Source organism: Chenopodium album, chromosome 3 (assembly GCF_948465745.1).
Source record: "Chenopodium album chromosome 3, dcCheAlbu1.1, whole genome shotgun sequence".
Classification (NCBI taxonomy): Eukaryota; Viridiplantae; Streptophyta; class Magnoliopsida; order Caryophyllales; family Amaranthaceae; genus Chenopodium; species Chenopodium album.
In genome coordinates this window covers 12,110,598-12,125,087 of record NC_137836.1, presented here as the reverse complement: position 1 = coordinate 12,125,087, position 14,490 = coordinate 12,110,598, and the positions used below count along the sequence as shown (strand labels likewise).

General features: G+C 37.1%; 1 protein-coding gene across 1 annotated transcript; it reads left to right on the top strand.

Annotated features, from left to right (window-relative positions):
- The first annotated feature begins 4,694 nt into the window (after nucleotides 1-4,694).
- On the top strand, nucleotides 4,695-9,779 carry LOC145623836 (aspartic proteinase 36-like). The gene is made up of 10 exons (XM_081676715.1): nucleotides 4,695-5,224; nucleotides 5,627-5,756; nucleotides 5,854-6,104; nucleotides 6,305-6,532; nucleotides 7,193-7,355; nucleotides 7,955-8,028; nucleotides 8,122-8,218; nucleotides 8,318-8,387; nucleotides 9,031-9,102; nucleotides 9,182-9,779. Exons 1-10 carry the CDS (start codon nucleotides 4,944-4,946, stop codon nucleotides 9,340-9,342), a joined length of 1,527 nt encoding a protein of 508 aa, XP_081532841.1. The 5' UTR covers nucleotides 4,695-4,943; the 3' UTR covers nucleotides 9,343-9,779.
- The last annotated feature ends 4,711 nt before the right edge of the window (nucleotides 9,780-14,490 follow it).

The window sequence follows — 14,490 nt, the reverse complement described above, 5'->3', positions numbered from 1 at the left end:
TTCAATAAAAATAATTGTAGTTTGGTAAAAAATACTTTCAAATACTTCAGCTATTATTCAATTGAATTCAAACGAACCTTTCCTCAATTGAATTTAGGTTAGAATCATAAAAAATGGTCTTAATATCATCATGACTCCATCATCACAAGTGATATGTAACATTAAAGTAAAAAAAATCAAAGAAACAAAATATCAAAAATTGAATCACAAGTCAAAAAGATGTGTTTTTTTTTTCAATGGATCCATCTAACATAACTATTTGTTTTATTATGTATAATTGAATCACAAACAACCCTCCATGTGCAAGAACTAGGTCTTCGAATGGGTGTTAACTTGGGGATTACGAAGCTAGTGGTTCAAATGGATAACAAGGTCTGTATTGAAGCTCTTCAAAATGCGGATCATTATGGTGGACTTAGTTCGTTCTTGTGGTAATAATTTTTTTAATTTAATTTGATATAGGAAATCATAGAGTAGTGGATAAGTTGGCTAATTTAGGGGTGGCTCTGGAGGAGAGGGTGTTTTATTTTGATTCTCCTCTAATTGAAATAAATAATCTTCTCTAGGAGGATGCAGTTGGAGTGGCCTTGCCACATTTTGCTGTTTAGTGCTTTTTTTTCTTTGAGCTTGACTCTGTTTTGCATCAAAAAATGTATTGTTGAATTAGTAGCAAATTATTATAAAAGCTAAGTGAGATAAATAAATAATGGGTAGTATCAAAAGTCAAAATGAAAGTTTGGCCTTATAAAATTTCTAAAAAAAAACCCCAGTGCACACTAAATTTATAGTGTTGGATTAATTGATTAAATACCATAGTGTTGGATTAATTGATTAAATACCAAACAATGTTTTGGGGAATTTCTTTTGTTTAGCCATTTGACGAGGTCAAATTATAGATTTAAAAATTGGTAATTTTAATTAAGCAATTTAATGTATCTCATAATTTATTGAACTAAGTCATGCTTGAGAGTTGAGAGTAGAGGAGGTAAGAGAATCCTCCTACTCTCAAGCAAATGTAGTTGGTGGGACTCGAAATTGTGACCTCAAAGGCTTGGTTCATATAATACAAGTTATTGGTAAATCATCAATCAATCAATATATGCTAAAAGACACACCAGCAATGACACATGTCAATTTGTGGTGTGTCCTTAATTTTTTTTATTTTAATAATAATAAAACTTTTATATTTTAGGAATTTAAATTATGTACAATAATAATTGTCATAGATAACTATATAAAATAAGTTAAGATCTTTTACATTCTATAAATGGACGTATGTGCAACTACTATAAGTCTACAAGTATGTGTTTTGGCAACATATAATTACTTAAAAATATGCAAACTTTGAGAATCTTTTTTTAAGAATATATAATCTTCATGTAATTGACAATAATAATTACGGAATTAGGAAAAAAAAAATATTCTATATATGAATATATAGATATACTTCTTTGATTGATAGTAAGAAATAAAAAGAATACATCGATTTTGTCTTTGAAAAATTAAAGTTACCCATACGATCAAATATCACTACAAGGAACACGTTTTCAACGATCAATATTAATGATGGGCGTCAAGTTAGTCGGTAAAAGGAAATATTAGCAAAATTTTTTAAAAACATTCGCTAATTACTGACCGTTAAGAAGATAATCAATCGCTAAAATATTATAACCTAGTTTATACTAGCTACTAGTTTCAATGGTTTAAAAAAAAAATCCTACTATTTTCAAAACCAAAAGTTTGAAGGACAATTGTCTTTTTCTGGCTTATATTATTATTTTTTTTTTCTTTTAACTAAAATGTAAATATTTTTTTAAGAAAATCTCTTCTTTTCCCAAACACTTACAATCACTTCAAAAATGCAATGATAAATTTTCATTTGGGTTTCTTGGTTCCTTTAAATTTCATTATACTTCATATTTATTTTTTAATTACACAAATCTAATAGTTTATTTTCCTCTCTTTCACTTTTTACTCTTCCTCTATCTTTCATCACTCTATTATTCCTCTCCTTTATCCTAAATGTATAATTTATCTCAAGTAATTTTGTACAAAAAAAATATTAATGTAAAGATGTAATATTGATTTTTTTTTGAGGGAATGTAATTTTGGATTTAAGAAAGCAATCAAAGGTAAATTTTCTCAACCCTCTCTACCACTTTTTCTTTGATATTTTTATAAAAGAATATATTTCATTACATTTATGTAGTATTTTATTTTACTAAAAAAATGCTATTTATATTTTTCATTTTTTATTTTTTAAAAAAATTTAAGAATAATCCAAATACACAATCATCACGTTTTCCGTGTGGTTGAGATTACTTATTCAGGAGTTATTCGGTCGGTTAGGGTTTACTTGGTCAATAATAGGGATGTCAGTGGGGCGGGTCAAGTTGGAGACCCACCCCATCCTCGCCTCAGTGGGGCGGGGATGGGTCTCGATTTGGCGGGTGGTGGGGCGGGGATGGGGATAAAAACCATACTCGCCATGGGTGATGGGGCGGGGGTGGATTTTAAGTTGTACCCGCTCCATCCCCGCCCCGCCCCACTTCGTACCCGCCTCATCCCCACCTCATACGCACATCTATATATTTTTAAAAACAAAATTACATACTTTTATACTATTTTATAAAATAATTACGTGAAATATAATGTTAATTATAATATTTGTACGCCACTTGTATTATAAACAAAAATGTGTGCAATATTAAGAATGTTTTATTTCTATTATAATCCGTATTAATTATGTAGGATTATGTATTTTAGAAACGGAGATTAGGTGGATCTTAGGTGGGGATTAGGCGGGCCTTTGGTGGGAATTAGGTAGAGATGGATATCCAAGTGGGGGTGGGGCGGGGATGGTTTTGGAGTTGTACCCGGTGGGGCGGGGATGGGGATGAAAATATTAGGTGGGGATGGGGATGGGGATGGGGATGGGAAGACCAACATCCGCCCCGCCCCACCCCGCCCTATTGACATCCCTAGTTATTAAGTTACCTTGACCACATAGTGTGGCTAGTCACATGTGAAACTTTGTGTTAATAGTACAATTATTTAATTAAAAACATATATTAGTAAAATTTAACCCGAGTATCATGCGGGCTTAATACTAGTTGAATCTACAGCCTAAGCATTGTAATAGTTCTAAAAGTGATTATATCAAATTAATGAATAATAATATAATAACTTATAAAAAGTGATTATACCATGTATTATATAACTATATATTAATACTTATTTATTAACATATTAATATAGTAAAACTTATTTTTAATATTATTAAATAAAAGATAATACTCTATATATAAATAGCGAAATAAAATCTAGCGTGTTAATTACTTTGAAACGGAAGGATTATGTTTCAAAAAAAAAAAAAAAAAAAAAAAAGAAATGGAAGGATTAATTTTTTTTTTTGTTTTGTTTTGTTTTTGGAGCCCAGAAGGATTAATATTATTACTTCATTTAGTTCATTACAAGTAGTATTTTTAAATTACAGCACAAAACTAAAATAATGGTAGTGTGACTAAAACACATGAAGAATCCTGGGATCCAACTCACACAGTAAGACTTGCACTCATTCATCACCACCATTCATGAATTTTCTTTTGTCAACTCGGTCAAGAAATGAAGGCGTGTAAATTACGCACACAAACATCATCCATATTTTCTCCATTTCATCATTTTATAAGTTCTCTTGGTACCAACATCGTCATCTTTCAAACTCATACTCCTCCGATCCTACTACTACTAAGTTTTATATTTCACGTGTATATTCATATTCAATTCAATACTATCCAACAGAGTGAAATTCCAAATATAACCAATTCTAGCACCAATTCACCAAATGTCCATTAAAAATTAACTTGCTTTTTTTTTAGGAAAAAATATAACTTACTTTGTGCAACTTAATACTCCGTATTATGTATCTTTATACGGCAAATAGGCAGTGAGTTCGCCGGCTCACTAAATTGCAGGAGAGGCTGCAATGCATTTAATTTGCTTTAATAGTAATGTGATGTAGTTTTAGTTTTTAACTCTTGAAAAAAAAAAGCATCTTTGAATTGATTAAGAAACGTTCTATGCATATAATTCCACATATTAACTATTTGAATATATTTAATCTAACTAAACTTATTGTTAGCTGTAAATTTAACTTGAATAAGCTCTATATATCTTGAATTCATCTTATTTGAAATATAGTTAACAAAATAACAAGTTGAATTGTACAAAGGTGAAATTATTCTTTTCAAAATTAATTATAAATCCAAAAACATACTGAGTAAAAAAACCGAGAAAATATAGTTAACAAATTGAACTATACACACTAATTTTTTTTTTTTGGTGTTTAGAGAGCCACAAGAGCGGGGGTGAGAATCGATCCCAAGATCTATTAAAATCGGAAGGGAAGCTCTAACCACTGAACCTATTCCTCACTCTCACTATACACATTATAAAATCATACACAGGAGAAGCGGAGATTTTGTTGTACACCATACTCCCAAGTAAAACCTACATGCTTCGTACGAAGTATGAGTGTTTGACTTACAAAGTTACAAGCACAAATTATCAAGGGTATTTCTGTCTTTTCCGCATTTATCTTTAGAATAGTAGACCAGAGTTGACCCTACCAAAAAATGTTTTTCCAACGTTACACAATCCCCTTTGAAATAAACAGAAGACCAACAACACAGTTTTATAGTCACCAAACACAGCACCCCCACAATCAGCAACTTTGCAAAGAAAAAGAAAAACATTTCCTTCTACACAAAATTAAAATACCAAAAGTAAAAATTTGGAACCCAAAAAAAAAAAAAAAAAAAAGCCGCCTTGATTTCCGCCATTAACACTTCTTCAAACTTCAAACAATCAGTCTTTTCCCAGTTGAGCAAAAAGAGAGAGAAACAAACCAACCAAAAGACAAGAAAACAGTGAGGAATTCTGGGATGCTTCCACTTCCACCGGCGACGGCGGCGTTTATGCTTATAATCGCCGCCGTAGTGTTGCCGGTGACAGTGGTTTCCAGTAGTTTTCCGGCGACTGTTTTACAACTTCAGAGGATTTTTCCGGTGAATGAGAAAGTGGAGTTTAAGGTTCTTCGTGCTCGTGATGCTGCGCGCCATGAACGAATCTTGCAAGGCGCCGGCGCCGGTGGCGGCGGAGGTGGGGGTAGTGGCGGGGTTGTTGATTTTTCTGTTCAGGGTACCTCTGATCCTTATCTTGTTGGGTATGAATGATTAATTTTTCTAAAATTCGATTTTTATTTTCTGTTTTTTTAGTGATTTTAACTATGGAATTTTGTTGTTCTTGAATTTTAATTGTTTCTTTTGATGGGTTGTTGAAGAATTTTGAGTTTAGTTTGTTGAACTTCGGTTGATTTGCACTCTTATGTATTTTGCTATTTTTGGGTTAAATTTTCCAAGAAAAGAATGTTTTTCTAGTAAGTGTGAATTTTGCTATTTTTGAGTTGAATTTACCAAGAAAAAATATAGTTTTTTTAATTTTTTTTTATTTGTGTGGAGGTTTTTGATTAGTGTATAGTGTGATGCTGCATTTAGCATTTGTATATGTATTAATGAAAGTCCGGTTTTCGGGTTTTTGATTTTGTGTTGGTGTTGGTTTAAGGTAGGCTGTATTTTACTAGAGTGAGATTAGGAACTCCTCCAAGGGAATACAATGTGCAGATTGACACTGGAAGCGACATATTGTGGATAACTTGCAATTCATGTATCGATTGTCCAAGGACGAGTGGCCTTGGGGTAATGTTTTCTGCCCATTGTTGTGCTATGGTTGAGCTGGTTTGCTTGTTTAATTGACGCCTGACAGTTGTTATGATTTTGTTCTGTCTTCTGATAGATTGATCTCAATTTCTATGATGTCACTGCTTCCTCGACTGCAAACACAGTTTCTTGTTCAGACCCGATATGTACTAATATGGTTCCATCAGCATCGTCTCAGTGCTCAGCTGAAACTAAACAGTGTGGTTACTCGTTCCAATATGGCGATGGAAGTGGAACATCAGGGTTTTATGTGTCTGATATGCTGTATTTTGATATGATTCTTGGGAACTCTATGGTTGCTAACTCATCTGCCTCTATCGTTTTTGGGTGAGCACTACTTTCCTGTTATAATTTGCTTGTGATATTGATCTATCCTGCTAACATTTTATAAAGGATAAAGTATGTGTAGAAAATTGCTTTATTGCAAAACCCTTTAGCATGTTCAGTTCATGTTTGCTGTTCTTGATTTTTCGTTCTTTTACAATTATTTCAATTTTAACTCCTTTTGGCTTTATTGCTGGCTGCAGTTGCAGCAATTATCAATCTGGGGACTTGACCAAGTCAGAACGTGCTATTGATGGGATCTTTGGCTTTGGTCAGCAGGGATTGTCTGTTGTATCCCAATTATTTTCTAGAGGAATAACACCTCATTCATTTTCCCATTGTTTGAAAGGAGGGGGAAATGGTGGGGGTATTCTGGTCCTTGGTGAGATTTTGGAGCCAAATATTGTGTATAGTCCGCTTGTGCCATCACAGTATGTTTTTCTATTCTCCTTTGAGAACATCTTACTTGTGAATTTTCTGTATCACTCACTTTCTTGCATTGTTCTTACTTCTTATGCCTTTAATATGTAAAGTGTAATATTGGTGTGTATTCAAGTTAAACGGTTTAAGATATCTACATAGATATTTTTTACCAGCTGTTTTAGTCATCCAGTGGTGTAGTTTGGTCTATTCTCTGCTTATGCAATATACAATAGGAAGACAGTATTATTTTCCTTCGGTGGGGTTTTACATCCTGCCATGGTTGCATATGAACTTAGTGCTTCCAAGATAATGACAGATTTTCAATGAATACTCAGTTGCAAATCGCTTAAGGGCCTTAAGACTGTATAAAAAGGAAGTTAGTTCCACAATAAATTGAGAAGGAAGAATTTAATAGAGGAGAAACAATAGTGAAAGCGATGAAGTTATTAAAATTAATTTCTCTGCCTTGGCAGTAGTTTTCTTATGACAACTCCTCTTGCCATTTTTCTTTGCAAGATGCTCTTTTACCTTTTTAAAAATAATTGTACATGGTAGTATATAGTGAACTATTCAGTCTTAAACACTGAAAATTATAATGTCAGTTTCTTGTAATTCAATCTTTGCTTCTTACTCAGAAGTTTGACTGCACTTAATACAAAATTTTTCAGGCCTCATTATAATTTGGACCTGCAGAGCATCGCAGTGAATGGGATATTATTGCCAATTGATCAATCCGTGTTTGCAACATCGAACAACCGAGGAACAATTATCGACTCCGGAACAACTTTGGCATATTTGATTGAAGAAGCTTATGACCCTTTAGTCGAAGCGGTGAGTCTTATACTGCTCGTTAGAAAATTAGTAGTAAATTTGTCTCCTTTCTCCTTTGAAGTTTTGTTTTTTTTTTTTTTTTTTTTTTTTTGTACAACTTAGAAGATTGTTGGAATCTCTTTTTTTCTTAAATTTCTTTTTGTTTGGAAAGGGTCCTTGTGTTTTAGTGGGTTGATTATTATTCTAGCTCGTATAATGTCTCATAAGGTTGATGACAAACTTTGGCATCTCTTTTCTAACTGAAAGATAGCCTCAGGACATTGCCTCACCTCTCGAGGGCAGTGTTGGAAGAAGTTGAATCTTCTCTTGAGGTAAGCATAGCCGATTTCCAATATGGAGCTTGAGAAGTCTAAGAATAATATTCTGTTGAATATTTCATTTTTGCCTTCTACAAATCAGTGCTAATGGATAAGTGAACTGACCACCCAAAGTTCTGTCAAATTGTCAGATTGGTGATGTAGTTGTTAATGATATTGGTCATGTCACAGTAAATTGAAATGAATCACTATCATCTTTTTGGTGCTCTCTCTTGATTCTAGACATTCAAGGGTGCCAATGGATCTTGGTATCAGGCTTTCTCATTATCTTGTTGTGTGCAGGTAACCAGTGCAGTTTCACAATCTACAAAACCCCTTATTTTCAAAGGCGAACAATGTTACAAGGTTTTAGTAAGGTCTGTCTTATTCATGTTCCCTTCTCATTGTTTCATTTTATGTAAAATTGCTGGTATTGGCCTGAACTTTTGATGATAAATTTATTTCCATAGTGTAAGTGGTTTGTTTCCACCTATGAGCTTCAACTTTGCGGGTGGTGCGTCCATGGTGTTGAGACCAGAAGACTACCTTGTACATATGGGCTTTGTCGTAAGTCATTCAGCCTTCACCATGTGAAAATTTGAATTTATTTCTATGCGAATCTGCTATTATTGTGTACTAAAAAATTTGTGTCATTTGGCAAATCAGGATGGTGCCGCACTTTGGTGTATAGGATTTCAGAAGGTTCAGCAGGGTCAAGGAATTTCAATATTAGGAGGTTAGTCTCATCACTATTTTTCATATAGATCCACCGGAATGTAGACTTGATGTAGTACTTGTATGCTCTATGCTGCATTCACTTAGTTAAGCAGCGTACTTGACTTGGCATAAGTATTCCAATTTTCTTTTTATGCTAAAGTTGGGTGAGTGGTTGGCAGTTTTCATCTGAAGTTCGGAGAAGGGGTAATGTAGAAGTTGAATTTTGAATTATTAATAATCATCAACTTACAAAGTACAAACCTCCATGCACTCCTGTCATATCTATAGAGGCTCAGTAGACATCATAAAATTTTAACTTGCCTCACGTCCGTTGGGTCTGCCTTGTTACTTAGCTTGGACCGCGGGGGAACAAGAATTTCATGTGCATTCAACTTTACGGCAAGTGATTGTGTGTATTTTTCTCCATGGGTCGTGTAGAGAGATCAAGGTTTATGCTGCTGCATAAGAAACTAAGTGGAAGTTTTTGAAAGGCATTGTGTCAGCGCCTTTTAATAGCTAGAAGTCCTAGAACTGCAATTAATTTTGTCTTTCTGTGGCAGTTTTATTTATTTCTTCTACTACAATTACTGATATGTCTAAATTTGTACCATTTGAAGCTTCGAACATTTCACATATTTAATATGACTTTTGATTTACTGCAGACCTTGTTCTGAAGGATAAGATTGTTGTTTATGATCTCTCTCATCAGAGAGTTGGATGGGCTAATTACGACTGTAAGTACAGATGCATCTCATTGACCCACTGCTCTGCTAGTGCTCTGAAAGATGTCTGACTGATGTGCTCATTTCACAGGTTCCTTGTCTGTCAATGTCTCCGTTACATTTGGCAGGGATGAATTCATTAATGCCGGGCAAGTAAGCGTTAGCAGCTCATCCAAAAACTTTCTCCTGGGTCTCATACCTTCTCTCTTTGAGGCTCTTATTGCACAGATTATAACCTTTCTGATCCTGTAGCTAACCTTTCACTTCAGAGAATACCCATCTTTTGCTTTGTCAATTGCTATTACCATTGATTGGCAAGGCATTGTAGTTTTGTCTATGATCATATTGTATTTTTCGAATTCTACGTGATGCTGAAATTTCTCATGCGTGCACACAGATTCGCCCAATTTGTAGTCTAAATCAGTGTCAGGAATGTAAATTATCCATATAGTGCTAATGTTGTATGTCAAGTGTTGTAGAATTAGTACCACGACAGCTGAAGTAGAATACAGTGATTTCATTCGAGTTGCAGGAGGTTTCATTCCAGAACAAGAGGAACCTTACTATACTATTTTGTTTTTAATTCTTATGCATTTTTTTGTAATATTTTTTTTTCCCCAAAATTGTAATTTCAAAGTTGATTCTGGATACTATCTTTTAGGGAGAATAATTGTTAATATTTCTGAATCCTTTGATAATGTTTACAGCATAATTTCCTTGTTTTAATTAAGGTTCCTGCTTATTGTGGTAAGTTTAAGCTTTGTTCTCTTCACCTTATTTCTACTACTACTACTATGAGATATTAATCAAATCAGACTACAATTTTCTAACCGGACAATCAAAGGACACTAGATTTTTATTTTTATTTTTTTTATTTTTTATTTTTTATTTTTTATTTTTTTTGAGAAAGACTAGATTTTCTTATGTAGTACTTCTGGTTGCTAGGTGCCGTATATCATTAATTTCGTATTCTTTCTTAAAAAAAAAATTTGTAAAATATACTCCTTCTGTCCCCTTTTGATAGTCCCTTATGGGCAATTTTCACGGCAAGTATTGTTGCAAATTGGAGGGAATTTTGGTAAAAAATTAATATTAATGGTTGTTGGAAAAAACAAATAGGGTAAACATTTTGGGACTAAAATTTGCCCGACTATCAAAAGGGGACGGAGGGAGTATGAAATTAGATATTAAAAAATTACACATTGAAATGAATCTAATACGATTCCCCTTAATGATATTTTTTCTTATACATTGATGTACAAGCAAGGTTAGAGTTCAATCAAATTAGACAATCAAACCAGACTTATTTTAAGTGAAAAGAACAATTTTAAATCAATTTTAAATTTATAATTTGTCAGCAAACTACAGAAATAGAGATAATCTATATTAACGTGTCTCATTTATAATAATACTAGGTTAAGTCCCGTGCCATGCATGGTTATTTTTAATAAATGTTTCATATTAACACTACATTTAGTTATAAAATAAAAATTTATTAAAATATTATGCTTAATTTATGAAAGAGCCTATTAACCAGGATTGTTTCGAGTGTTTTTTGGATTTCCTCGGATACTGGTCACGCTCTCCTAGCAACGAGATTGAGACACCTGCAAAACAACGAATATTCCTTTGCCGGAATATTCGCCTCCGACGATCAAGTTAGTGATCGGAAATGGAAAATGCTAGAGAGAGAAAGTAGAGAGAAGTTGGAGCTATTTAATGCTCTTTTCTTTTGTAATGTCGTAATCCACCCCTCCCATCATAAATGATTGGGGTATTTATAGGAGTGGGAGAGTGTGCCCCTTTAGGGTTTGTACCCTAAAATTCCGTGACATGATTAGCTGCGCAATCAGAGAATGCCACGTGTCGTATGGGGGCGCCGCTTTGCGGCTTTCAATGATTTTCCTCGGGATTTGGGCCCTGATGTAATAAGGGCCCTTTCTCTTGCTGATTTCAGGTGCTCTTTAGGGCATTTGACACGCGTCATCTTCCTGTAGGGACGTGTGTCACCCTTTGACTGGGCCACGTGTCACTACGGGATTGGACCACGTTTTGGGGTTATTTTTACCCTAAACATTTTCCCCTCAGAGGGGGTGACTCGTACGCTTACAGGCCGCTTCCTCTGATCCTCTACTTGTCTTAATGCGTCCGAGTATGGGGAGATTTTGAGCTTGTGTAGGGGCGGACAGATCATGTCCGCCAATTGAAGGGGCGGACGATTTTTAGACCGAAAGTCGTGTCTTGTCCGCATAGAATTTTTCCCACACTGATATGGTCCAGGAATTAGGCGGCCGTATCTTGCCACCTAGGCTTTTGGAGTAAGATGCGGACGATATGCCTTTTGAGATGAAGACTTTAATCCCGTTAACTCAGCCGTCTATTTGGACGCGCTGTTAGTCGTCCGTCTCTTTTTTCATCCAAATTGACGGATCCCTTGTAACGACCTTTTGAATTCTAGGTTAATTTTTTCAAAAAGTATCCGTTTAAATTCCTAGGCGGGAAAAATGGATTTACCATTTTACCCCCATAAATTTTGCCTATAATTATAAGGGGTTTGACTTCATTTTGGCACTTTACATTCTTGAGAATTCTAGAGAGAAGTCAGAGCATTTCTAGAGAGAGAAAGTGATTTCCCCTGAATCTTCAAGAGCTCCGCCGCGTAGTTTGAGTTTTCCGGTCAATCTTTCAAGACTTTCAAGAACTTATCAAATTTTCAACACGTACAGAGGTAGGCCACCTGCTTTCTTTCCCTTGTATTATTATTATTATTATTATTATTATTATTATTATTATTATTATTATTATTATTATTATTATTATTATTATTATTATTATTATTATTATTATTATTTATTTTTTTTAAATATTTTTTTTAAAATATGGCTCAACACTCGGCTTCGTCCGTTTCTCCTCATGAGGCCGGCCGTTCGCCTGGGACTGAGGAGTCTAGAGTGGACGGAGACGAGTTGTCTCCTTCATGGAGTGGGTCCATTTCTAGTGCGTACCAACTCACCTCCACCTATTCTTCTCTGTCCCTGCAGTCGAACATGGTAAGAACCATGCAGACGCATGATCGTCAAGCGGCCAGAAATCCAGACAGTAGTCTGGTAAATCCTAGGGTCCCTTATGACCCAAATAGTACTGATATTGAGACCGGATCTACTACCCGGACAACCGCCTCCACGGGCACTCATCATTCGGCCGTGGAGGTTACTTCTTCCTTCGAGGAGCGCCAAAGAACTCAGGGTGTTTCTACCGTGGTGGGAACGTCCGGGTGAACTCCGGAACTAATGTTCCCCCAATATGCCAACTCGGTCATGGATGAGGCCGAGTTGCTACTTCGTGAAGGACCTCCTTCCTCTTCCCGGGCGGACGCTGATCCGTCCGTCCCAACTCTATCTCCGATATGGCAGGTCGGACAGACCAAGGACAGGGATTTCGATTAATGAACCGTCCGACCTGCCTCCTCGCAGTGCCCCTCCTACAGGAAGTCAGGCGGCCATTGCCAAAGACAAGGGCAAAAGCCCATTAATTCTTGAAGACTTCCCCTCAACCAGGGGCGGCCATAGCTCTAGGGGCCACAGCTCGGCAGAGGCAACCGATCTGGATAGAGTGATGTCCTATGAGTTTGGGAATGCTCCTCAACAAGAGGAAGAAGATGAGGTTGAGAAGGTGACCGAGGGTGAGACGGCCATGGGTGAGGCGGCGGCCGAGGAGGACGTCGCCAATATTGACAACTTCAAAGATCCGTACGCCTGTACGGTGGGTAGCACGGCCTTGGGCTACCTAAATGACGAATTTGAAAAATACAAGTCATTCCTCCACCTAGGGGAGGGATTTGAGATTCAGCCTCCGAGGAAGTCACATGATGTGGCCGCCTGGGAGGAAGAGAAGCCGCGCAAAAGGGCTTTCAGTGTCTATAGGGCGACCCTGGACGTTGGACTGCGCTTCCCTCTTCACCCTTTCGTCCGTACTATCTTGGACGAGTATGACATCGCCCTCTTTCAGGTGATGCCGAACAGCTGGTTGAACGTATTTGGGTACTTGGTGACGTGCATCTGCAAGGGCTTCAAGCCGGACTTTGCGGTCTTCTGTGAGATGCACTCAATGACCAAGTTAGACTTAGACACGGACGGCTGGTTCATTCTGAGCTCCAATAGAGACTACATGGTAGTGGTTGATCGCGTCTCCAAATGGCGTTATTGGAAGCACCGATTCTACCGCATCAAAACCAAGGACGTCGAGTTCAACTTGCGGATGAATCGATTTAATGCTGAGCCGATTCAGCTTGGACGCGGGAGTAACAAGCCTGATAAACCACCCGTCCACCCTAGTCAAGAGCATCAGCTTGAATATTTCAAAGTCAAGAGGGTGAAGAGGAACGGCAAAACCGAGCGCGTTCCGATTAACTGGGTCCCTCTATCTAGTTGGCTTCGGGACCCTACGTTCATGTCGGCCTACGGCCTGTACAAGAACTTGCCCCAAGCACATAGTTTTGCCAGTTGAAAAATTTTCAAACACTTTATTCTTTTTCTTTTACAGCTGAGGCGTTCAAGATGCTGGATTCAGAACAAAAGGGGGAGGTGAACATGTTAGAAATCGACTTATCTCGCTACAAGGCTCGTCGAAAGTTGTACGAGCAAACTAAGGAGGTAAAAGCACCTCTTTCCTCCTTCATATCTCCTTTTTCGTCTGTGTTAGAGTGTTGGGGGGAACATACTTCCCAACATCACGCGGATGTATCTTTTCGTCTGTGTTGGGATGTTGAGAAAGACCTCCTTTCTGAATCCTTACAGACGCAATTTTGCGTCCGTGTTGGCATGATGAAAGGGACCTCCTTCCCATCTCAACACGGACACTGATGTATTATTCTGCTTATTTTTCACTAACTTATGTCTCTTTGCAGCTATCAACTCCGACCCCAAGGGCCAAACGAAAGCAGTCGTCCCCTACTTCTAAAACAGACAAGGACGGGAAGGCGTCCAAGCAAAGGAATACGGTCGCATCTAAGACCACTTCCACCACTGCGGCAAAGACTACGTCGCGGACTGTTTCCAAGCAGTCCAAAGGAGAACAACCCCGGTTGGGTGATAGCGGGGCCTCCAAGTCCATGGATCCGGGTCCATGATAAATCCGAGAAATCGGACAACAGGGGTAAGTCGACCCCAGTAAAACCGACCGGGCCAGAAGTGACTCCGCCCGTACAAAGAGTCCAAGAATCTGATTGGCTTGAGGCCTCTCAATCGGCCGGCGACTAGCCTGGCAGCACGGGTGAGGAAGGTGACGAGCCTGCACCGCCTGCTTCATTCACCTTCAATCCTCTTAATGCTCCGAGCTTCTCTGACGGTCAGCTTAAATAACTTTGCACTCTTTCCTTTTAAGTCTGCTTGAGCTAAAACT